At 34.0% G+C, this 25019-nt stretch overlaps 6 protein-coding genes across 11 annotated transcripts in view; 3 read left to right on the top strand and 3 right to left on the bottom strand.

Annotated features, from left to right (window-relative positions):
• Positions 1 to 1850, bottom strand: part of LOC143352740 (serine/threonine-protein kinase PLK1) — a 44314-nt gene extending 42464 nt beyond the window's left edge. For both annotated transcript variants that reach the window (XM_076785486.1, XM_076785487.1), the window contains exon 1: positions 603 to 1850. In XM_076785486.1, coding sequence (XP_076641601.1) covers positions 603 to 1406 — 804 coding nt within the window. In that variant the 5' untranslated portion in view covers positions 1407 to 1850. The remainder of the gene's footprint in view (positions 1 to 602) is intronic.
• Positions 1851 to 5627: 3777 nt separating this feature from the next.
• Positions 5628 to 9201, top strand: Plekhm1 (Pleckstrin homology and RUN domain containing M1). Of its 2 annotated transcripts, XM_076785554.1 has the most exons (4): positions 5628 to 7267; positions 7340 to 7500; positions 7578 to 8213; positions 8301 to 9201. In XM_076785554.1, the coding sequence occupies exons 1-4, from the start codon at positions 6193 to 6195 to the stop codon at positions 8460 to 8462; spliced, it is 2034 nt and encodes a 677-aa protein (XP_076641669.1). In that variant the 5' UTR covers positions 5628 to 6192; the 3' UTR covers positions 8463 to 9201. The 2 variants fall into 2 exon arrangements, with proteins under 2 accessions (XP_076641669.1, XP_076641668.1); XM_076785553.1 differs by having other exon boundaries at positions 5628 to 7500.
• A 1284-nt stretch (positions 9202 to 10485) lies between these two features.
• Sas-6 (Spindle assembly abnormal 6) lies at positions 10486 to 13356 on the bottom strand. The gene is made up of 4 exons (XM_076785557.1): positions 12955 to 13356; positions 12216 to 12742; positions 11394 to 12142; positions 10486 to 11276 (listed from the first exon to the last, which is right to left on the bottom strand). The coding sequence occupies exons 1-4, from the start codon at positions 13141 to 13143 to the stop codon at positions 10726 to 10728; spliced, it is 2016 nt and encodes a 671-aa protein (XP_076641672.1). The 5' UTR covers positions 13144 to 13356; the 3' UTR covers positions 10486 to 10725.
• Positions 13357 to 14564: 1208 nt separating this feature from the next.
• On the top strand, positions 14565 to 16351 carry LOC143352762 (piggyBac transposable element-derived protein 4). Its single transcript, XM_076785564.1, has one exon. It carries the CDS (start codon positions 14568 to 14570, stop codon positions 15660 to 15662), a length of 1095 nt encoding a protein of 364 aa, XP_076641679.1. The 5' UTR covers positions 14565 to 14567; the 3' UTR covers positions 15663 to 16351.
• Positions 16352 to 16546: 195 nt separating this feature from the next.
• On the top strand, positions 16547 to 18238 carry LOC143352764 (uncharacterized). The gene is made up of 2 exons (XM_076785567.1): positions 16547 to 17113; positions 17765 to 18238. The coding sequence occupies exons 1-2, from the start codon at positions 16705 to 16707 to the stop codon at positions 18097 to 18099; spliced, it is 744 nt and encodes a 247-aa protein (XP_076641682.1). The 5' UTR covers positions 16547 to 16704; the 3' UTR covers positions 18100 to 18238.
• On the bottom strand, positions 18115 to 24624 carry Cmb (combover). 4 transcript variants are annotated; one of them, XM_076785537.1, is made up of 18 exons: positions 24526 to 24624; positions 24306 to 24394; positions 23419 to 23536; positions 23211 to 23350; positions 23049 to 23147; positions 22868 to 22981; positions 22445 to 22792; positions 22069 to 22368; positions 21747 to 22007; positions 21533 to 21665; positions 21330 to 21467; positions 20655 to 21087; positions 19794 to 19913; positions 19457 to 19714; positions 19201 to 19375; positions 18797 to 18916; positions 18603 to 18722; positions 18115 to 18518 (listed from the first exon to the last, which is right to left on the bottom strand). In XM_076785537.1, exons 4-18 carry the CDS (start codon positions 23286 to 23288, stop codon positions 18405 to 18407), a joined length of 2811 nt encoding a protein of 936 aa, XP_076641652.1. In that variant the 5' UTR covers positions 23289 to 23350; positions 23419 to 23536; positions 24306 to 24394; positions 24526 to 24624; the 3' UTR covers positions 18115 to 18404. The 4 variants fall into 4 exon arrangements, with proteins under 4 accessions (XP_076641652.1, XP_076641650.1, XP_076641651.1 ...); XM_076785535.1 differs by adding an exon at positions 24048 to 24239 and having other exon boundaries at positions 24306 to 24611; XM_076785536.1 differs by having other exon boundaries at positions 24306 to 24610.
• Positions 24625 to 25019: the final 395 nt, after the last annotated feature.

Here is a 25019-nt window from a genome sequence, read left to right as displayed (position 1 = left end):
TATACCGAATGACTTTAGAGTCAAAAAAGTTTCTTTATATTTTCCAGAACAGCGGAGATGCGCTAATATGAACTGGACGATCCCGTATACTGGTCCTCGGGTCATATGGTCCAATTAAGAATAGAAAAGGAATGAAACAAAATTTCGTCAATTGTTCCATCGAATTGTTTGTACAAATAGGATAAGGGTCCCAATTACTGTGCCTATATTAATTGTACTTATTTTTATAGCATAATGAATATTAAAAAAGAGATATTATAACATATATATCAACTGATTTTAATGAAAAAAATTGTAATATCTTATTTAAAATTTTTTTCACTAAAATCAGCTAATACTTCTTTTTAAATGTTCATTGTTCTTTAAAAATAAGTATTATTAATATAGGCACAGTAATTGGGGCCCTTACCCTATCTAGAGCTGAACCTAAAAGCGTTAAAAATCTGAAATTCAAGTATGGCTATTTCGACGACCAAAACGAGTGATAAGAATCGTTTTTCCTGCCATCCATGACAACATCCGTTTCCACGGTGAAGCCGTAAGACTGAAGACGCGAAGACACGACAGGTGTCCGATAGTAGATGGCATAGAAGAAGACTCACCTTTCCGAGGAATTGTCCTTTGTGGTAAGCGTTTCCCTGTACCGGGTCGACGACGTAATCCGACTCCTGCTCGGTGGAGTTGTTCCAGGAAGACGTGGATGGTCCCGCGGTGATCACACTAGTGGTCCTTATCAAAGAGGACGCGGTATTGCCGAAGTGGCTCCCACTGGCCGAGGACGTGACGTTGCTGGTGCTGCTGGTCGTGGTAGCTGGAGCTACGCTGGCGACATTCACCGAGGAGGAGACATCCTGGCCGTTGCTGGCTGTCCGGGAGGACGGTTGTTGCGCGGAGGATGGGTAGAGTAGCGTGGACGTACGCGTCGTAACAGAGGTCTTGTCGTCGTTACGGTAACCGGCGGTAACGTTCTCCTTGGGTGTATCTTGCAGGGGGTATCCGGGATGGGACGAGTAAGAGGAGAGATCGACCTCCAAGGGTAAAGAGGACGCACCATGTTTTCGAATCCGTCGCAGAACCAGGCTCTGCAGGGACGCGGAGCTCTTCGAGAAGCTGTGCCGTGGCCGAGCTGCAGCGTTGACGTGCCTGCCGCCGCTGCCAGCTGATTCGATCGTCTTTTTAGCGGTACACTCGGACTCGGGTATGGTTTTGATGGTCTCGTTGACCAGCTCCTGACACCGAGCAACGACCCCCGTCTCCAAGAAACGGCAAGCCGCCGTTTCGGTATGCAAGTCGCCGGGCATCGTCTCCAGGAGGAAGCTCTTGCTGGTCGTCTCGTACTCCCGCGACGGCGGCGAGCCACCGATCTGCAGCTCGACCGTGTTCGAAGGCAGCATGTCTAGCTTCATCGGAGTCAGGGATACTCGTACCGAGAAATCAATTATTTAGCGCACACCCAGTTACACACCGACGTCCCGGTCCCGTTTCCTCGGATCGCTCGCACACTACGATTCTATGGGCCCTCGTTCCACGGGATGTCATGTTATCGGGGATTACGGCATTCGGCACACGGACGACGCCTACCACTTGACGTACGCGACACACGTGCACACCGTGGGCTCGTTCTCTCGCACGCTGTTCAAGGGGGGAAGAGACACGATCGACCGTAGCTCGCATCCAGGCCGAAACAGCTGGCGGATCTTGAACGAGTCAAGGAGTCAAGGGAAAAGCGTTCCGGGCAAACGCGGACGACGCGTGCAACTGCGCGAGATGCTGCGAATACGCAACGCACGCGCTCTCTGTTAGAACGGACGAGCCAGAGACACTCACACCCCTGCCGCTCCACCAGTCGAATCGCCACTGTTCCGCGCGCACCGACCCAACGACCGACACCCTCGGTTCTCTAGTCCCCCCTACCACCTCTCCACCACCTGCATGCGCAGGGCCGTCGACTGCGGTCGACGATGCCGAGGGTACTTCGGGAACGCTCGGAACAATGTTGGACTGAATTAACACTAGATTTACGGAACACTAAAAATGACTATTTTACATTACTTTATAAAAATAACATGAATGTATCGATCAAAGTTTGTAGCCATTTTTTAAATAATATATACCCAAAGAAATCAATTTGTTAAATAATTGCTCACGGATGCATTTTTACAATCTCAATATTCGCAATTTAAAAATATTAGAATCCGTCATTTCGACGGGTCCCGTAAATCTAGTGTTAACACATTTTTATTTAACGCTAGAACTACCGAACCAGTTATAATCACTAGACGGTGGATTTGATGCGTTTATAATAAACATGTATAGGAGCAATTTAAAGTAGCAGACGGATTAACAGAATTAACAGTATTCGTTTCAGCTTATTATTAAAATCCTTAAAGGGGAAAGAAAGTTCTATTTGGCTTGAGTTTCTTGACATTGATGCAAGCAATTTTTTTTTGTATGAATATCCACTGATCTCTATGTCATTTTTTTTTCTCTCATAATTACTGAAATTATTAGTGTTTTCATAAGAAATTTTCGGATGAACTTCTTTATTGCAGCTCATATTACGATAAAAATTGAATTCAGTCCGAATAGATGCACAGCCATGTAATTACATTACATCAGTCCCATATCTTTCTCGGTAGTTTAGTGATTATGTTATAAGATAGTCTTTCGAGATTTACAGTGGGCGGTCGAATTGTTAAAGCCAGGTGTACGAAATGACGTGTTTGCATTGAAACAATTTAAAAATATTCGGCGTATCTGGGTTTTATTTAAATGTTGATTGTTTTTATGTAAGCGCGTCAATTCGTGCAAATGAATATTCAAGACGTGACTACGTGAATATTCTGTAAAGAAATGAAAAATATTCGATGTAGCTAGGATTATGAAATATTCATGTTTACAAATTGAAAATATGCATTCGTTGACACATAACATAGTTTAAAAAACAAAATCTGATTCTAACACCGCCATTGTTGAATAAAATAGTAGGTATTAAAAATAAAACTATTACATTATTTAATACGAAATAATTATTTACTTTCGTATTCTAATGGAAACACTATTTGAAATATTTTATTTCATTTCACAAGTTCGCATGCATTTGTTTCGTCAATTTTTGCCAATTATAAATCTTTTCTCAAGTGTTCTCTTTCTCAAGGTTCCCTAGTCCTTCTAAGTTCTTGAACAAACTCGAGTCGTTTGGTCCACTTTTAAAGATGTTACTCCACTTTAGAGGACGTATGGCGCCTTTTTTAACTGACTTTATGTAATATAAATTTCAATTTTTCAGTGCGAGCTTCAAATAATTATTTGAAATCAATATTTCATTTTGTTCTTCATTGTTCATTCTGTTAGCTGCGTATATTTCGACGTTTTCAAAACAGCATATAGTGTTCCATACGCCGATAAAACGTGAGAAAGCTCATTGTTTTTGAGATCGTGTAAAAAGGAAGTGCAAGCGTCGGTGCATCGTTCCTTTGCATTCAGAACGGAAGTAATCTGACTTGAAATACGTATGTTCTCTCATGGGTCGTTTGGGTATTAAATAAATCACAATTTTGCTGAATTTTTCCAGACGTTTCCTCAAAAACCAGGACTGGATGTTCGGGAGGTAGATTGCCTTCATTTATTACATCAATCTACTAAAAAATCTTTTCATCCTTATATTTTTAAAGAAAATGAAATATTATACAACTATCAGTTTCCTTGCAATCCAATCAAACCGTTTGTTTAAAAAATGTGGATTTCTTCGATCATCTAGAAACAGGAGTGAATAGTATATTAGGTGAACTAATCAATGTACCAAATTATATTTTTACTATATTAGGCATGAAACGGCTTCAGTGATATTGCGATACAATTTCGATTGCGATCTACTCCTTCTGTTTAATTAAATTAATATTGGGCTGAGAATAATATTAATGTTAACACAGAAGAAACATTCCAGTTATTTCGAAAGTAACCGGAGATATTACAAAACAAGTAGTAGATTGTTTGACGGTGTGTCTGATGTAATTTTGTGACAAAGGTGCAAATCTCGAATATTATGATGAATTGTTAAGTAAAAAGGGTGGTACTCGTTGGCGATGATCGTACGGCCCTGATTCTACTATTTGCTTCGTTGTCCTCGTGTTCAATCTGCTCGCTTCTTTCCGCCTGTTCGCTTCTGTTGCCCTTTCTCTTTCTCTCCTGACTCCCATACCAGAACTCTACCGCCGTCAAACGGGGAACACGCATCGTCCCATCATGCGTATTCGGTCATTCACACAAGATATACCTGTTTCAACATTTGAGATGCGCTAAGTGCACATCTAAATATAGGAACGGTATAGGAAGAAAGAACATGGTTACAGAATCTAAAGCAATGAACGTCATATGCTTCATGGACCGTTTTACATTTCGTAACCGTTTGACACCCGATCAGAATTCCGAGAGGCTGCTGCTTTCAATGGCAAGGTGTACCGATAGGAATGGCGAGCACGATCAAACTTTTATGCACGAACAATAGATACGCTGCGGTCCTCGTTACAGAGTCGCGCGTTCCGCAGTTGTTTGCAAAATGAAAAATTTCGGTTCGCCAAAGATACATCGAAAACTTGACTACATTTTTATTACACAGCTTATTACTATTGTATTTTATGCACCTATGTATGTTATAATCGGATTTCGGATACTTCTGCATCAATTTCAGGAAACTACTGGAATCAACATAGAAATTTGTTCCTTTCGTTTAAAAATTGTATTCAGATGAAAATGGTATTTTTGCTATAAATATAAATAATAAAATCTACAATCCAGCTATAATTAATCCCTATTAAGAATGTTATCGCTTTTATACTGACTTGTGAAAATCGACAGTTTTATAAAAAAAGAAAATGTATACCACTCGTTCAAAAATAGCTTATGGTAAAAATAAAGTAAAAATATTATTAAGAATTTTTCAGAAATATTGTCTCGTAAAAAAATAACGCAAACGTACATAAGAGACCCACAATCTAGATGCAACAAATAAATTAATGTGTATAACTATTTCTAAAAGGGAACTTCTGACATGTGACACAATATTAATGTAATCATTATCAATCTTATTGTTAGTTGGCATTGACACAAAATCTAAATACACACACGTGACTCGACGCGTGAGTAAATTTTATAATATATTTTTATACTGCACACATCGTAATTATTTTTTATAACAATCAAAATAAATAAGTGAACCGATATTCACATTGTTTTATTATAAATGTTTTAAAAATGTATACAAACTAACTAAATGAAAAATTTATTTTTTAATAAATGAAAATTTATTTTGTGGCGTTAATGCAAAAGCGATAACTTATTTAAAATTACTTATTTGTATTATAATACGCGAACAATTAGATTAGTTAGAAAAAATATAGAAGGATATACAGGATATACAATTCGGATTTCTTTACTGTGTTTCGTGTAATATTTTTAATATTATACAACCTTCCAGTATATGAATTAAGCTAACGATACGTCACGAAATATAATTGTCCTTGTAAAAGGTTAACAGCAATTCTAAATAATGAGCAACGTGTCAAGTGCACCACTACCACCTGCTGATGTACCTTGCACAGATATGCATCACAGCGCGATCTATCGTTGTGATACGTATTAAGATGTTGCAAATAGACATTTCGCAGTGATGAAAATATTGATAAATCATGTTTCGTGTACATTGAATTAGTTTTTTTGCTTGATCAAAAGTACGTAGTAATCGACTTAAAAAAGGAAAGAAACGTTTTGGTAAATTTGATTCGGAGCCAAAACCAGGAAACAGAAATTTAAGATATAAAGGAGGTCGCTTGCAGTGTTTTGTTTTTACATGATGTAATAACCTATTTCTCGAATATACATTGAACAAGACGAAGAGATAACACTGGAATGTATTACAACTGGTTCGAAGTTCATCCACTTTTCTTATCACGCTATGATTTATATTGCGTTTCGCGGCACTTCCTTGTTTCTTTGTCAGTATAAACGTAATGTTCGGGTCGTACAGATTTAATTTATCTATCTGCTACACTGAGTTACCATACTTCACGATTGTCCCACCGAGTTACCTTGGAACATTTAGGTAACTCCCGTTTATTCGAAAAGCGAAGATGCTTGAAAGAATAAATTACAATAATACGACTACATCCCTTGTGTCACATCAAATTCGGAAAAATGAACTCGCTTTTGAAGACGGTCAACTCTATGACCAACAAGAGGAATGTGATGGTCAAACAATCTCTGCAAAAGCAATTAAATGTCAGCGTGATGGAAATAGAAGGAGCACCAGGTGCAGAGAACTGTACAATTGGCAATTGCGAAGAAAGTATGACTCTTTGTTCTGTCTTGGAAGCAATTTTCTTACATGGCTTAAAGAACAGTCTTTTAAATCGTGTAACAGAAGTTCTAAGCGGTCCAGACCTAGACACTATGCCACAGCCAAGCTTCTGGGGCCCTCTATTAGTTTTTTCTCATCGTCAGATCATAGACCAAATACAAACCTTCAGTCAAATCAATACAGAAGTTGGATATTGCAGAGCTTGGATACGACTAGCATTAAACGAAGGTCTGTTAGCTAGCTACTTTTGTTCGATCAGGAGAGACAATTCAGCCTTGAAACCGTATTATAATCCTTATGCATTCATTAGAGATTTGGATCTTGTGGAAATAGCACAAAGATTAATTGAAAATCTTGAACACATTCGCTTTGAAATTGCCTGTAGCGGAAGTCTTTTAAATTATTGGTCATCTACACCTCTTCTATTAGCAGGTATATGGTCACCACCAATGAAATCTTGTCCTGTACAGAGTGCAGTTGATGTTGCAAAAACAATACCTACAGAATTAAGAGATACTGAAAATTTGGATGAAGTTGAAACAGCTAGTTCTATTGGTAGTTTGGGATCTTTTAATTCATCACAGTCTGCACTTAATAATGTAGTTTCTATTACTGAAGATGAAGCTTTAAAAATTATATTGGCTACTGCAAAATCAAATAATATTGACACAGAACGTTCAGCAAACAGTCTAAGCAACGTTACACCTGTAAAAGTGGAAGAGGAATCAAGTTTAGAAATATTAGGAGAAGAAAAACAAATTTTAAATACTAGTAGTGTAAATACTAGTACTGCAGACACTAATGCAATGTCTGATACCAAAGATTCAGGAATTGAAAATACTTTAGAAAATCCTGATACATCGCAAGATACTGCTGCAACTACAGTGGGAAATTCATTAATTAGAAAATTAGGTTGGTCAACATCGTTTGAAGACTGTGAGTCGTCTTTAACTTCTTCCGTAATATCTCCTGACTCTGCGACAGATGCACCTCGTACACCAGGTGACGGGGCCACATATGAATCGATTGTCCAAAGTTATCAAATCGCTGGTAATACATCAACACCGGATCTTCAAGAATTTTTAAAAAAATATCCGAAAAAAGAAACAGTTGATAATGGAAGCAAAGCTCAATCAGAAAATAAGGTATAATTTTACATATAATTCATTATTTTTTAATCATAACATTTCAAAACATAATCTAATTCTTTCATTGATTTCAGATTGAAATAAATTTTGATGAACAATTGGGAAAACTTCCCAGAGAAAAGGGTTTGGATTTACAAAATTATTGTTGTTTCGATTGTGGTCATGCAATTGGTATGACATTTTCAAAAGCACATGTTTGTGCATATTTAGGACATTATTATTGTTCTAACTGCATGTCACCAAATGATTACATCATTCCATCAAAAGTAATTTATAATTGGGATTTGAAACACTATCCTGTATGCAATAAAGCTGCAGCATATTTGCAGGATTGTTCAGTGTTACTAGACTTGAAAGTCTTGAATCCACGAATTTATATGGCTGTGGATAATATGGCTCAATTGCAATCATTAAGAATTCAATTGAATTTACTAAGAGCCTATTTATTCACTTGTCGTGAACCTATTATTGAATCTCTGCAAAAAAAAGTTGCACCCAGAGACTATCTGTATGAACATGTTCATCAGTACTCTATTTCTGACCTTCTTGACATACCTAATGGAACTCTTGCACAACAATTACAAAAAGTTGTAGAATTTGCAAGAAATCATGTTTTAAATTGTTGGCTTTGCAGTCAAAAGGGTTTTATATGCGAAATTTGTAATAATCCAAACGTTATATATCCTTTTAATATGGAGTCTACATATAGAGTAAGTTAATGTTATTTTTCCTGTTTGATATTAACGCTAATATATAAAACATCTTTTATTAATGAACTATGTATTGTGTGATTTTAGTGTGGAGCCTGTAATGCAGTATTTCATATTGAATGTTTAAATGCACATAAACCATGTCCAAAATGTGAACGTAGACGCAAACGAATAGATCTTCCACTTTTAGATGTGGGCTGTACAGACTTATTAGTGGACGGTGCATTAAAAGCTAATTCAAACGAATAAGTAAAATTTTTAGAAAATTATATGTTTTTGTTTTAAGAAACGTGTGCAGTATTGTCTTTTTTTAAAATAGAAACTGATTATTTAATTGGTTTCTAATATTATCAAAGTTAAATTTTTTTAGTTTAATAAAAATTATTTTGGATTTGTAATGCATAGGAATTTTACACTTTGTTTCGTAACATTCGACTTAGCATTAAACAGTGGACAAACAATTTTTATATGGTACGAAATAATCTGTATACGTGCAAAATTGATAAAGAGTTAAATAAGGTATTTTGGCCATCTTTAAATAATATACTAACTTAATACCTTTCTTGTATTTTGCTTAATTTACAAGTTTATCTTTTGTATACTTTATATCAAATTTATTCTATCCTCTTTATTATTTTTTGTTTATGAATGCATTTTGAATGATACTTGTCATAATATAGATTCTTAATATAATATAGAAAATTAAATTTCATATCAGTTTAATTTCTGCTTATTACTTATTATCCACAGTACCAATATTATGTAATATATATTTTATTAAAACAGTATGTACAAAAGGTAGTAAAATATATTGGCCATACATGTATGCAATTATTTTGTATTTACTACGCTTAATACTGTTATTATATTTCTGAAATGTAAAAAATCACCGTGCTTTGTAAGCGACATCCTTGTATCATGCATGTATATATATACTAAACCTATTGGTTTTAATGTACTAAATTGTAAATAAAAATTGGAATTTGTATATACTGACTCTCATTATGTTAAGATAGTAATAGGTTTATCAATTAAACTTTGTTAAAACAAGTATTTTACATATTGCTTAACAATGAATATTTTTACTACATATGCTACTAAATGGTAACCAGTATATGCAAAATGTGTTTTTCGATAATGAAGTACGTCATTGTGTTACTGAAGTAAATGAATATGTGTGAAGTACCTTATAGACTAGAAATAATTCATGTGAAAAAAACTGTAAGATAAACCATAAAGAGCTTCTTCTGGTTTATCAATAATACGTGTTTCTAATGTATTTACATTTTCCTTCACATTTTTGGAAACCATATAGCTTCTAAAGTTCATTTTTTTGTAATTTCATTTGTACTACGATTTTGATTTAATTAATAAATAATTCTAAATTAAAATACTAAGAATACAATACATCATATTAAGACTGGCAAAATATAAGATATTTGAACAAAATTATCTTGTACAACATAAATACATATATAATATTATTTTTATTAATTTGGGGTATTTATATTAACTAGTTCAGAGTTATAAGGTTTTAATATGTTGCAGTAGATAAAAAATTATACATTAATTCTAAGAGAATGTCATGAAATTTTTAATATAAAAGATGAACTTTTCTAGTTTAACTTGCATTATAAGGCACATTGATTTCCTTAATTCTAATTATTTAATACTTTCGCTTATTATATTGAAGTTTAATGCTTCATACTTTTAAAACATTTATAAAAAATAATATTTACAAGATCTTCAGTGCCTACTTAAGATTTTTCCAGGTACCTATTCACAAAATAAGCTTACGATTTTATGCAATATAATATCATTGTGAGTAATGAGACTGTATTAATTTAGGAAAGAGTTGAAGTATTATTCGAATTGTTATTGGCACTTTGTTACATTATGAGCTAAAATAAATATTACGTAATAATGAAATATTTATTTGCAATTTACAGTGGTATAAAATCCGACTTTGAAAATGTTTGTGATATGTGTACCACTCTCTGATAAATGTTTTAGAAATATTAATATTTTAAGTCTAACATTGTATATTATGCGTAGAAATGCAGAATACTGTATTGTCTCTTGAATGAGATTCTCTGTTGTGAATGGTAATTACTCATGTAGTTATGTTCTTCTCAATCACACAATTCAATCATTCATTTTCATTCAACCCACCTAGTCAGAGTCACAATGAAAATACTTGTGCCTGCAAATACATTTGTTAGAATTCTTTTTGTAATACAAGAAAATAAATATTCGTATTATTTTCTTATACATACATACATACATACATACATACATACAAGTTTACAATAGTATTTTTTAGCTTGGAGTCTGAACCTTCATTTAATAATACTTTTCAGTTGAGTAACTATTTTGTACTGTCTTTTATCATCATTTTTGAAATACTGCCAATTTAATTTGGAATGATGTTTCAAACCGCAGTGTTTCTTTTTATGATAATAACACAACTGTGAAGTCTGTATACTATTACTTCATTTATTCGAATCTTAGATTAATGTAAAGTTTTGGGAAAATACGCAGATGGCAAAATTGGTTTATCTGACAAACCAGCTCTCCTTAATCCACCCTGTAATGTAGCACTTGAACTTTTCGCTTTTGTACCATTTGATGGTAAACACGAGTTATTATTTTCTATTACAGCTGGCGTCGAAGAAGAGCCTGCGACATTTCCAGATAACTTATTTAAAGAATTAATCCTTTCCATAGGAGTACTGGTACTTGATATTTGGCCACTTTTGTTAAACGTCGATATACCCATCGTACTGTCAGTAATACCGACACCCATAGATCGTGCGGACATGCGTGTTGTTTGATTAATATTTGGATTTTGCACAATTGGATTCCTCATTGGTAACCCAGACAACATATTTGACTGCATTGTACTAGGTGCGGGAGTACGTGTTTCATATTTATTTGTAACTAATTTATTTGTTCTTGGCAGAGTGAGCTGAACTGAGGAAGGTACAGTAATTGGAGCTGTTACAGTAGCATTTTGTAATGGAGACTGATTGTCTGCTAATCGTCGATTTAACCAACTAATGACTGTGAACATAAATTAGAATAATTATAATAGAACCGTTTGTATAATTTCTTAAGGAAGAAACGTTTAACAACACATATTAAAAATAATTCTAATAATCAACAGAAATAGTGTCTTACCATTATCGTTGTTTTTTATTATTTTTTCTTTTTCTTCTAACTGGTTCTGTATTATCTTAAGTTGCTCCTTCAAATTTTCAACCTCAGCTTTTGCATCTCTTGCTTCTTTAACTAAGTTTTCCATTTTATTTTCTAATTGACCAACCTCTTTTTGTTTAGTATCTAATAACCGTTCTTGCTCAAGTGCTATACTCGTTCTTAATTTCAATTTCGATTTAGTAGAAGCTAGCTCATTCTGTAGTTTTGTCAATATTTCATTAGCTTTAACTAATTCATCACTTAAGTTTCGCAAAGAATTTTGTTTTCTCTGTAACTGTCCCTCCTTGTCAGCTAAAAGATCCTCCAAGTGTTGTTTCTGTTCTTTTGCTGTTTTCAACATTTCTGTGTGTTTGCCAATAAGTACACCTTTGTCTTTTAATTCTTGTTCAAGGACAGCAACTTTAGTTCTCAAACTGTTTACGGTTTTATCTCTTTCATGATAATCTGTATCTAATTTAGAGTTTTGCTTCTTCATTAAATTTAAATCTCTTTGTGTCACATTAAGTTCTTTCTCAAGGTGTTGCTGCTGCTTTACTTGTTCTACGTTTGTTGCTTCAAGAAGAGATAACTTATCTTTGTATGTTAAATTTTGTGTACGTAGTTCAGCAAGTTCTGTATGCAGTTCTTTTACAATTTCTGTGTGCCTACGTTCTACTTCTAACTTATCTTTCTCACTTTGACATTGCCATTCGAATCGAGCTTTAGCAAATCTGTAAAATATCAATAATAATTCACATACATCTAGTAAACATATTTGGTAAAATCTTGTGTAGCTTTACATACCTATCTTTTTCTAGACTTATTTGTTCACTAGAAGATAATTGCATCTGACTTCTTTCTGCACTATATTTCTGTTCTAATTGTTCTAATTCTTTTGTTTTTATTTCTACCTTATTTGTTAAATCAGTTAATCTAGCTTCAAGTGTGACAGCATTTCTACTTTGCTGCAGAATATTTTCTTTTAATTGTTTAATTTTCATAGCCATATGAGTTTTCAAATCAGAATCGCTTGCAGGCGATATGTTCAGGCTCAAATGGCACAGATGCTTGAAATTATTTGTTTCAACCAGTTTTAATATCCATTCTCCACTTTCTTCTGCTAACAGTAATAAAAATTTTGGTGGAGTTTTTGACAAACTTGCAGATGGCATTTGACATTGTTCTAATAAACATATTAATTGAGTTGCAAAATTATCAAAATCCACCAGTAATCCCTGTTGGGATTTTAACACTTTAAAATCGTCTTCCGTAATAAATAAGGAGTACAAAAAGCAGGGATCGTTGTCATCTGCTAGCAAAACACACAAACTCTGTAATGTAAACACAATGTTATTACACAATATTATTCTACAGATATTTCAGTGAGAGGTTTTTAAAAGTCATGATATTAATCAATAAATAGAATACGCAAATTAAAAAGTACCCGGCTTTCGTTAGAATTATGAAAATATACAAATGCACTGAAATTGTATAGCTGTATATTATGTCAGTATAGGTTAACGTGATCGAATGAAGTATTTACCTTGCGACAAACCGGACTGAGACCGGCATGAATTTCCACGTTAACTCGCAGTTCTCGTTGACGTTCTTCTTTATGTTGTGGCTTAATATAAACTCTTTGCACTTTACTATATAACACTTCAACATTGTTCAATTGGAGACCAGAATCACTAGTCACTCCACCAACTATTGAATTATTCAAATAATTCATCGTATGCCCATACGTTTAGCGGTCATTTGTTAGCCTTTGATCACCCGGTATTTTCGGAAACGGGAATTCGGTTTTCGATTCATTTGTCTATCTTTAATGCATTAAAAAAATATGTAGGTATCGAAACTTTTAAATCCTGTAAATTACATCCCCAATTGATGCACGCTTAGTTTCTAGTGCTGCCATCTTAGCGTCACGCTTTTCTATTACTGCCATACTGCCTACCCTACAGACTACAGACAAGATAATATTTTGATCTGTGCTAGGATATTTTCTTTTTTGTTCAGTTTTGTTGAGAAAAAAAATTTGGTTTGAAATATTTATGGCGTTCAAACGCAAGTAAAAATAATAAAAAATAAACAGGCATAAATAAAATTCTAATACAAAGTAGAATAATATTTATCTCTTTTTTTGAAACAGCAATTTTGCGAATTTGTATTACTTTTGGTATACATTGTTAGAAAGTGATCTAAAAACGAGGAGAAACAAGGGTTATTAAAATTAAGTGGATAATTGAAACAGCAGTTTTGCGAAATTGCATTACCTTTGGTATTCATCTCTTTTTATTTCAAATAAGTACACGCGCCATATATATTTGTAATCTTCAAATTATATTAACACGTTGAGCGCCACGCGAATTCCCGGAAATCCCCGTCAGGCCACGCGCGCTGCTTAGAAGAGCTGGTATTGCGGTATAGCAATGCGAAGCGCACTACTAACAGATTGACATTTACTCGATACAGATGTGTAAATATATTAGGGCCATTGTGTCTTATCGCAGTAGAAGATATTTACGTTTATGTAGAATGAAATGCTTATAGACATTAATGTCTTTTTTGTCTTGTTTATCGTTCGGCCCGCTAGATAAGATTTCTTCAAAATCGGCTGGCGGCCGGGGTTCTGTTTACGATAAAGTAATACAAACATTTTAGAAATGTTTCACGTAATACATTTTAGAAATGCTTTATTACGTTTATATTCATTCAGTTCTTTGCAGTTCTTGGTCCGGTGCAGACAAAAAACTTTCTTTAGCCTTGAACGTAAAAATGTCAATCGAAGAGTGTGAAAGCGATAGCAGTGAAATTATTTCTGCTAAAAAATCACCTAGAGTAGATGTAGTTTTATCATCTGAGGAAGAGGTGGAGAATGGTGGAGAATGGCATGATCCAAGGGGTAATCAGCCAAACACTGTTCCTTTTACACATCCTTCTGGGTTTGTAAGTGAAAATTTGCATATAGGGTCAGATATAGTGATAGAAACCTGCTATGAATTATTTGTGCTGGATAAATTGTTCGAGGAAATCGCCGAACAAACAAACTTATATGAATCATAGCAATTAGAAGGTGGATGCATGCAACGCTTGGCAAAGTGGACAATGACAAATAAAAGTTAAATAAAGAAATTTTTTGGGCTAATTCTATAGATGGGACTAATGAAACTACCAGCCATATGTTTATATTGGTCCCACGATCCTGTGTATATGCAAACATTTCCGAAAAAAATCATGTCCAGAAACAGATTTGAACTGTTATTGAGAATGCTACATTTTGCAGATAACAGAAACAGTAATGGTTTCAATCGTTTGTTCAAAATACAACCAGTTATAGACACTTTGGAAATAAATTTTAAAAAATATTACTATCCAACCGAGGAAATATGTATTGATGAATCCTTGATTCCGTTTAGTGGCTGCATTATAATAAGACAATATTTAAAACAAAAGTGCCATAAATATGGAACCAAAATATTTAAGTTGCACAATGGATCAGGTTATACGTATGCTCTTCGTGTATATACAGGGAAAACTTTAGAAAAAGAAAATACTACGCCCACTAAAATCGTAATGTCTCTTTGCAGAGATTTATTCGATAAGGGACACACACTATACACTGACAACTGGTATACAAGTTTAGAATTAGCGGAAAAATTAATCAATAAAAATATTGATTTAGTAGGAACATTACGTTCAAATCGACGAGGAAATCCGCAGCAAGTAATATCGAAAAAATTAAAACGAGGAGAAATCATTGCAAAAGAAAATGAACAAGGAATAACCATTTTAAAATGGAAAGATAAGTGCGACATCCTAGTTCTATCGACAAAGCATTCATCAGAAATGGTGAATGTTAAAAGTCGATCAGAACACAAGTTAAGACCACAAATTATAGTCGACTATAACAGAGGAAAGGCAGCTGTCGACTTATCCAACCAAATGAATGCCTACAATAATCCACTACGCAGATCCATGAAATGGTATAGAAAGCTAGCCTTTGAACTGTTATTGAGTACCACAGTTCTAAATAGTTACATTTTATATAAAGATATCACGAAGAAGAATATCAGTATTACTGAATCCTGGAAAAAATTAGCAGTACACCTTACAAATTGCCGAGAAGAAAACATTCCATCTGGCAGTATTGCAACAACTTCTAAAAAACAACGAGACAAATACCAAAAACAACCTGGAAAAGTCTCTGCAGTGCGAAAATATTGTAAATCATTTCATGTTAAAATGTGACAGAATCTGGTAGAGCAATGGCCAGAAAAATGACTAAACAAGTTGTCACATTTTGTGATACCTGCGAAGGACAACCGTTTTTATGTTTACCGTGTTTCAATAAAATCCATTAAAATGCATTAATGATATAATCCTGTAATAAATAAAAATTAAGTAAATTTTAAATAAATTTTCATTAATTACTTAAAACAACGTAAATTTTTTAGTTTTATATCATATTTTACACTGTCAGTCAACGTGTTAAGCACCTGTAGTAAAAACGAAGTATACAGAATATTCGGTGCTTACTAATACACCTCACAGACCTCACCAAACAGGTGAGGTAATCGACTGTTTCACCGTGTTTCACCAACAGCTGTGTAATCGGGGAGCGTGCCAAGTGGGTGAAGCTTCCCCCTCATGATACTCTCCTCGTATGAAATCGTTCATTCGAACTGCGCTTTTTTTAGAAAAGTTCGAAGAATCAAAATCTGTAATATTCATCAAGGTCTTCAAAGAATATTTTTATGAGCTAGTAAGTTTATGCAAAAGCAAAGTTACTTCAGTATTCAGTTTGTAAGAATAAAGTGATTTCAATACCATCCGTTATGTAATGCAATCTGCCAATGAGAACACAGCGCCGTCAACGGCTGCGTACTGTGTGCTTTACATGAATGTTTGAATGCCGTTTCAATCGTTTCAAAATCATGTTTGATTTTACAATAGAATCATCCCCTGAAAATATCTTCAAATGTTGAGTCAGATAACTAACGTAACCTTAGCAAATTTCTATGTGTGGCTCGATTGATGGAACCACAAGTTGGTGGGGATTGAAAGAAATGGACTAAATCGAGCGAGTACGGCCGAACGTTGCCGATCCGCCACTCGAGCCTATTCGGCTTCCAACCTGAACTACATTAGCTGTTCTTCTGGGAAAGTGTCAACGTCGCGTTCGTTTTATGGTGCTTTCTGTTTGTTTCTTTTTATTAGCTTAAACGTACGCAATCGTTAGAGATTTTTTCGGTATACTATTGGAAATCGGTATTAAAAGAAAAGACTAATTATGGCGGTAGCTAGCAGTGCTATGTATAATACGAGAACGGCCGTTCCATCGTTCATGTCGTCAAATACATATTACGGTTACGTGCCGAATTTTAAAAAAGAGAATCAACTGAATCCTGTATTAGAACACGAGGAAGTTAGTGAAACGCCGGTACACAGTCCCTGTACTTATGATACAGCTATGGAAATTGACGAAGACGGATACGATTATTCTATGGCATCTCGCTATTTGAATAACGATTCCGTGATTCTAGAAGCATCAGCACAAACTCGATTGAAGGCTAGCGATCAGCAACAGCAGCGTCAAGAACAGACGGCCCACAGCTACGCGGATACGCTCCGACGGAGAAACCGGAAACGAAGCAACGGTGATCACTACCCTGTCGACGACCCAAAAAAATTTCGCGAAGGTAGGAGAGAATTCGCAATATCATTATTTCGAATTTTTCCATGCGTGCGAAATTCGATAATGTTTCCGTTTTCGATTCGAGTGACCGTTCACACGATACCTCGACCTCATCAATTCATATTTGTACGTGATTCGGCTAGATATTGTTAGAGGTCGTTGTATTTTCTTCTGTGCACATTTGAGCGGGAAAATACTTACATGTTAGAAAAAAAAGTACGATAAGAGAAATCTAAAAGTAGACCATTAGTAGAGTAACAAGAAGAAATCATTGGATAGGTATAACGAATAAACGATGATAGCGTTACCACATTTTCGACATTATATTATATTATGTTAATTAATATTACAAATTTATGAATATTCGATTTACATCCCTACGGGGATAAGGTTGTGTATTTACGTGTGACCACAGAGATTTTCATCCGATCCTGGCATTAAATTAATTTTGAAGCTTAATGCATCCTGTCATCTTCTGTACCATGGATAATGGTATGCAATGGAAAGCACAGGTGCTAATATTTTTTCATAAACTAATGACACTTAGTAAGTTTGGTCTTTTTTCTATGGTAAGGACATAATTTGCTGACAAAATGGATGACGTAGAATGTATCCAACCAAATTAGTCGATAAGTTTGTGGGTTTCCTTTCAGAGGCGGTGGTAACTACCACGCACACCATGGTGCAAGAGATTCAAAGGACTATGGATTGGCCAAGGTGTCTTATGAGTCGGAACTATTGCATATAACTACCACTGTCAACAAAACGATAGAACAACAAGTTGCTGTAAGAAACAAGGGCTGCTGTTTGACAGCAGGTAACCATAATCTCTTAAGTAATACAGAACATTTATTGTCAAGCAATATATTGAAATCGCTTGAAAATAATGCTGAGTATGAAACAGCTTTATTTGAAACACATGGGTGCTCTATTTACCATTTTCAACGACTACAAATGCTTGATAATGATTGCACGGAGACAGAATTTTAATTAGAGTACATGACAATCATTTCTAAAATTTATATTTTTTGTATTCACATCAAAACTTGTATATTTGTTACTCATAAGTATGTTGTTACATTGTATCATAAAGTTAAAAATAAATATTTACCTTTTTTAAAAGCTACAATGTTTCTTATAATTTAAATAATGCTTGTTATGATGGAAAACATTTCTTGTCATATTTTTACTCTTAGGAGAAAGATATTAACGTACTATAAAGTATTAAAATAAGTAAAAATATAATACTTAACGCAAAAAAGAACTTAGAATTCTATTCTATATAAAAATGGAATTTAACTATCGAGAATATTAAGGATATCGATTTCACAATCTGATGTTTGAGTAGAAACTAAGGGTCCAATTGCTTCGTCTTGACTTTGGTCATCATCTTCTTCAGTGTTGGAGATCTATAAAGAAAAATAATATTTCAATTATGTTTTGTAATATATGTTTCAAAATTATAATACAAAGACAAGTCACATTTTAAGTACCTGTTTATTGCCAGAAGATTCAGGTCTTGACTGATCCGCTTCTGCCAAATCTTCATTATAACCAGGTTTACTGGTAGATGTTAAAGGCAAAACGCACGCAGAATCAATTGAAGATGTTCCCTGCAGAGAATATATGAAGTATGAAATGAAACATTGTTTCAAATATCTACCTGAATTCTAATAATAAAACTTACTGGCATATCTAAATGATCTAACAAATGATTTTCTGCACCAACAACCAATACTAGATCTATGTCAGAATCTTCGTCACTGGATTGACAACTTTCACTTGCAGTTTGGTCAGTCGTTTCATTCTGTAAAAAAGTACTATGAATATATACCGTGTGTGTAGAATTATGGCATAATTGGCCAGGTAGTGATTCTACATGCAGAAATAAGACACACAAAAGGAATAACAATGTTTTTGAGAGAAATGAGTTTGAAGTATTTGCAGGAAGCAGTATCCTGCTTCTTTTTGAATTGTTTCTGCTTGTAGATTCACCGTCCGGTCGTTTGTACCATAATTCCGGAGACAGGCTGAACAATACATTACTAAGGTCTAACAGATGTGCAAATATATTTGGAAAAATGTACTAACCAATGGATTGTTCAAAGGTTGCATATCCTGCAAAGAACGCAGTGATCTCAGTAGACGAGGTCGTAGTCTGTGATCTTCACTTATGTTTTTAATTTCTCTTAGTACAGTAAGTAAATAATCTGGCTGCTTTTTATTTACTGATATTAGTAAACTTAGGACTTCCCTCAGTTCCGGACTACATAATACATATAAAAATGAATATACCTGATTGTTTAGAAGATGAAGCAGTTAATAGTTGTACCGTGAATAATTATACCTTGAGTTTGGAAGTGGATGTTCATCATTTACAATGGATGGTAGTCGAAATGTTGAATGTGACTCTTCCCATAGATTGTCAACCTGTTGTTGAGATACCTCATTTGTTAAAATATTGCTACGTGTCACAGTATTTTCCCTCTCTTGCTGTTGCAAATTAGATGGCAATTGCAAATTCAAAGAATATTGTGCTTCCGCCACACTCAATGAAGGTAAAGGCAAATTATCAGCTCCTTGCTCCCGATTGCGTTTGTCTTTTCTTTAATTAAAATTTATGATATATGAAAATAGAAATCAAGTCTAGACATTCCAGTTAAGTAGTTTGTGTAACTACATACATGAGAGAGGTATTGACGGTTGACATAGTATTTCCAGTGGATGTTGAATTTGTAACACCACCCGTTGCAGCATCAGTCACAGTTTTTGCATTCCCTGAGAGCAAGTTTTGTCTGGAATAACTGAAAATTTCAAGCACACGCAAATATTAATTTCCATGTACAATCATTTCTAAAATACTCATTCCATGCATTACCAGGTAAAATGATTAATGTAGAGATATTGTAGAAAATGAAACTTCATGTACTGTTAAGGATTATATATGAAAAAACCAAAACAAAATCGAAACAAGAAAATTGAAGCTAAAGTTATTGTCGTTGGAGCATATATTGTTAGTCGAAATTAAAATATTTCAATTCATTGAATTCTTCAACACTTTATTTTACATACCCATAGTTTACGTACCAATATACTATCCTCATTTAGTTTCATATTCACTAACCACTGGACTATAGAATTAAAATCAACGGTGATTTATGTGATATGGTATAAACGAGGGTAGTAATAAGTAAGAACAAAGAGTGTACAGATAGACTGTGAAGTTTATTATTTTATGCAATGATAAAATTAGATTTACACAAAAATGATAGATGGATGTACACGATCTACTGATTATAATGTACCTAAATGTATTTAAAATGTTATATTCCTTTTTTTAACAACATCTAGTTAAAAAAGAAAAGGACATTGATTAAAAACTGAATTTCACAAATGAAAAACCAAATCTTATATTGAATGATTACATGATGTAAAAACTCCAATTGAGTATATGATACAATTGTATCAATATAGATTACACTTCCATGGCACTAGGACAAATAATAGAAATCATATCAGGTAACCATATATGGACATTTCATTACCTTCTAAAATTGTCCCAATAGTTGTTCGCTCTATTTCCAGGCGGTACTTGATTATTCAGTTGCTGTTGTTGATGTTGAGAATTAGCAGAAGTTGCTGTAGCATTCTGAGAGAATGCAGGAGAAGAGTTTGGTAATGACACCAAATTTGGTAGAGACGAACTTGGTGGCAATGTAGAATCTAATGTTTCACCAAGGTGATGAGCATTACGACTTAAATTAGAATATTCATCATTATTTTCACTGTTATTACTTCGCAGCTGCAAGTGTGTTTGTCTCAATTGTGTTTGTAGCTGATTAATAGCTGTGCGCATGGCTTGTAATTCACGCTGTTGAGACCATAATAATTGACAACACTGTTGTATTGTAGTACCCATCATCTGAAGTTGTTGAGCTTGAGATCCTAACACTAATTGTCGATAATATTCAGAGGAACCTGAAAGAGTCGCATTCACTTTATTCTTATATACTACAGTCTTCTAAAGTTCTTTAATCTTTCTATTACCATATAATATTTCGAAAATCGTGATTCAACCGACAAAGTATGTTCAATTATAATATTTTCGAAAATAAGGTATCAAATGAAAAAATATTATTTTACATTTTCGAGTTATCTTTTTAAGTAGATTAGCCTTTGCGATTTATTTAACTATTTTCAATGCACTCTATATGTCTTACCATGTTGCACTTGATTTAATGGAGGTGGTGGATATGTCCACCAATTCCCATTGAATCCATTCTCAATGGCCGTTGTCTGAGCGTTGTCCATTAAATTTTCTGTTGATACATCATCTACACTTTGCTCATTGGAACCTCCTATATATCATAAGGCAGAAATTTAAAGGTCAAACGTAATGACGTTTTGCTGTGATATACTTTACCTGTTACAGCGGAAGGAGGCCAAACATTAGCAGGGGTGCTTGTGCTACTAATATGAGAATTGGAACTTCTGTGGCTATTTAAATCAGTTGGTCCTCCTAAATCACGGTTGACGCTAGATGAATGTGATGAATCCTATTGCACCATAGAACAAACATTACATTACATTAGAATTTTAGTTTATCTCCATGCGCAAAAGAAATATTTAAAAAGTACCTTTCGCATACGATCCTCGATTTGACGTATTTTTCCTTGTATTGGCAAAGCCTCTGAAAAACTGTTGTTATCCAATTTTTTATCAGAACTAGTTGATGTCGTAACTGATGGGGGAGGAGTCGGAATGGGAAAAACAGTTGTGGAATTAGAAGGAGCTGTTGTTGTTGATGTTGAATTTGATGGTTGTTTGAATCGTTGTACTAATCTTAACCTAGTACTTTCCAATAAAGCAGATCGTTCCCGTAACTCTTGCGTAAAAGCCTATAAAAAAATTAAGCATAAACGCAATTTATTATGCACACTGAAATATTTATAAGTTTACCTGAATTTCTTCAACGGTAGGCCCATTTTCTACGTTTCTAGCGTTTTCGTGACTTTTTTCGTCAACATCATTTTGTCGTTCAAACGTAATATTCGTTCCATTTTCTTCTTCATTAGAATTTAAAGTAGATGCTACATCGCCGTTTAAATCTACTTCCGGTTCAGCATCAGAATTTGTATCGAGACATTCGCGAGCTCTTGTCACTTCATCCATTAATGCTGTTAAATGAGCAAGCTGTGCCTTCATAGCTTCTAGTTCAGCAGCTTTATCCCTTATACAGTTTCTTGAACCTTCGAAACTCTAAAATATAAAAATGATGGATGATAATACAGTCTATTATTATATTATGTTATGTCATGAAAAATAGTATACTAACACAGCTACCCCTGTCAGATATTTCCATAGCATGCAATTCTGCAACAATGTGGTCCATGCGTTTTTTCTTTGTTTGAAGTTCGGCCAACGTCGCTGCTGCAGATTCCAGTTGATCAACATTCACAACGGGTAACGATGGGCTTACAGTAGTAATTTCATTTTGATTATCTTGTAAGAGAGCTTGCTGAGCTTGGCGTGCTTCGTTTAGTTTCTCTGTGACACTTAATTGCATTCCAACCACACTAGCTTGATGTTTCATTAGCCGTGAAAGTTTCCTCTGCAACTCTTCTGCCTTACGAAGTTTATTTTCTCTACTAAACTCGTTATTTTCATCCCCGTTTTCACCATTCTGGAACAAAATCACCAAATTATAGAATTCACCAAATTACAAATACAACTAAATATGCACAGATTTTGTAACAACCTCAAAGAACATTTCATGATTATCATATTGTTCCAAAAGTCTGGTTAACTTTCTTTCACTATCATACAGGTCCTCCAACATGGTACCCAATTTCTCGTTTAGTGCTTGTGCTCTCTGGAATATGAAGTACAACAGCATACAATTACTGTTTCATATTATTATTGATTTTGTATATACTTACAGGATCAGCGGACTGAACAAGCGAGTCCATTAGTGTTGATGTAACTCTGATACATTCTGTAATTTTATTTAAACGAGCTTCTACTTGACTTCTATCAGGCTGTAATAGATTAATGAAGATTTATTTATATATTTATTAATATTAATTAGTTTTATAGTTTACCATTCTATCAACATTAGAAGGTTTTCTTCCTTCGAATTGTGAAGGTGATTGAGTTTGAGCATCTGTAGGTGGACCCATCTTTGGCCAATGTGTAAATTCCTCTGCACTGTAAGTGTATGGCCGTCCACAGGTATATGATGCTATGACAAAGGAAATATTAATTAATTGGATTGTAGAAACAGACAGCCATAAGAATTTAAATATATACCAAATTCAGATATATCTTGATAAGATGTTGATGGTACTGGTGGAACTGATCTTGTATTACTATTCTTTGTAATCCTTAAATGTTTCCTTTCACTAACTGGTTTCCAGTCAAGCTGGTACTATTGCATGTAATTATTAAAGTAAAGACACTTTATTAGGTGTACAGAGAAATGATTTCTAGAAATGGTGAGTGAAATAATGTAACCCTACTGCCTCGAGGTAGAATTGTATCTGGATACGTATTCTTAGAGAGAACTTCCCCACTATTCAGCTATCTATTAATAGATTATCTTCTAAAATGCTATATACAGATGCAGCATAAAGTTTTCATTTACAAAGTTCAAATTACATCAATTCAAGAAACATGATATTTAAATTCATAATGTTTCTCTAATAATATATAAAATACTTTTCACACGTTTACATAATAGTATGCAGATTAAATTACAACAAAATTGTGTTTCGATACATTTACGTGAAATACAACATTATTTCATTTGTTTAATTAATTTAAAAATATTGTAACATACAATAATTTAGATTGTACTAAATACATTATAATATTATGGAAATAAATATCTTTCATAAAAAAAAACTAGAAATAACATATTTATTTTTAAAAAATTTTACCAAATTGTTTATCAATTGATTAGCAGCTGACCGTTCCCTATTTCTATCATTTCTTCTATTGCTTTTTGGAAGTGTGCCTGTATTCCGTAGACCATCTTTAAAGCCAGACGACATGGTTTATTCTTTGTGAATGTTCTGACACTGTTGGAGAAGTGTTTTTCTTGGTTCACTGGCTTTTCACAGTTAACCTTGCTACACAATTGTTACCGCGATATCAATTCAGAATTCAGTTATTAAAAAGTATATAACGTCATTTACCTGTCCAGATCGATGGGCCAACTATGCAAGAAGAGGCATGCCTCGCAAATATTAAATAGTAACTGAGTTACTTCTAGTTCCGTCAAATGCTATGAACGGGAAACAGGATAGCATTAAAAGTATAAATCGGTATTCACGAGGCTCTTACGTCAAAATACTTGGCAGGCTAATAAAAAGAATAGGATGTACTATAAATAAGTTAGGGCATTGCCGCATTTACCGCAACGATTATAAGAATATATCGATTGTAGTACAATTAAAATCACTGCCAGTCACTCGTATCTACGGCCATTTTTAAATACTGACATGTTGTTTGGTTGCAAAACAAGACATGCGTTACCTTACCATATCCAGGGTTTTACAATATTTAATATTCATGTAACAATCAATTATTTTCCCCGCACTTTATTGATAAAAACGAAAGGAAAGACTGAATCAATTTTTCACTACAGTCCTCTATTCATTGTCATATTAATAATTTCATGATTAATTTCATTATACTAAATATTCTTTCAGAAAAACTTTTAATATTATCAACTTAAATAAAATCCTACATATTATTAATTTTCATATTACAAATTTAATTACTATAAAAAATAATTTCCTTAACTTTAAATTATATTCGTATAATTTATCTCGTAGAAATATCGAATGCGTGAATAATATATGGATTTAACAATTTTCTTTGTTGTTATAATCGTTTCGTGTTCTTCT

The sequence above is a fragment of the Halictus rubicundus genome, chromosome 3 (assembly GCF_050948215.1).
Source record: "Halictus rubicundus isolate RS-2024b chromosome 3, iyHalRubi1_principal, whole genome shotgun sequence".
Lineage (NCBI taxonomy): Eukaryota > Metazoa > Arthropoda > Insecta > Hymenoptera > Halictidae > Halictus > Halictus rubicundus.
Note: the sequence above shows the minus strand (reverse complement) of the source record. Positions and strands in the feature narration are given on the sequence as shown.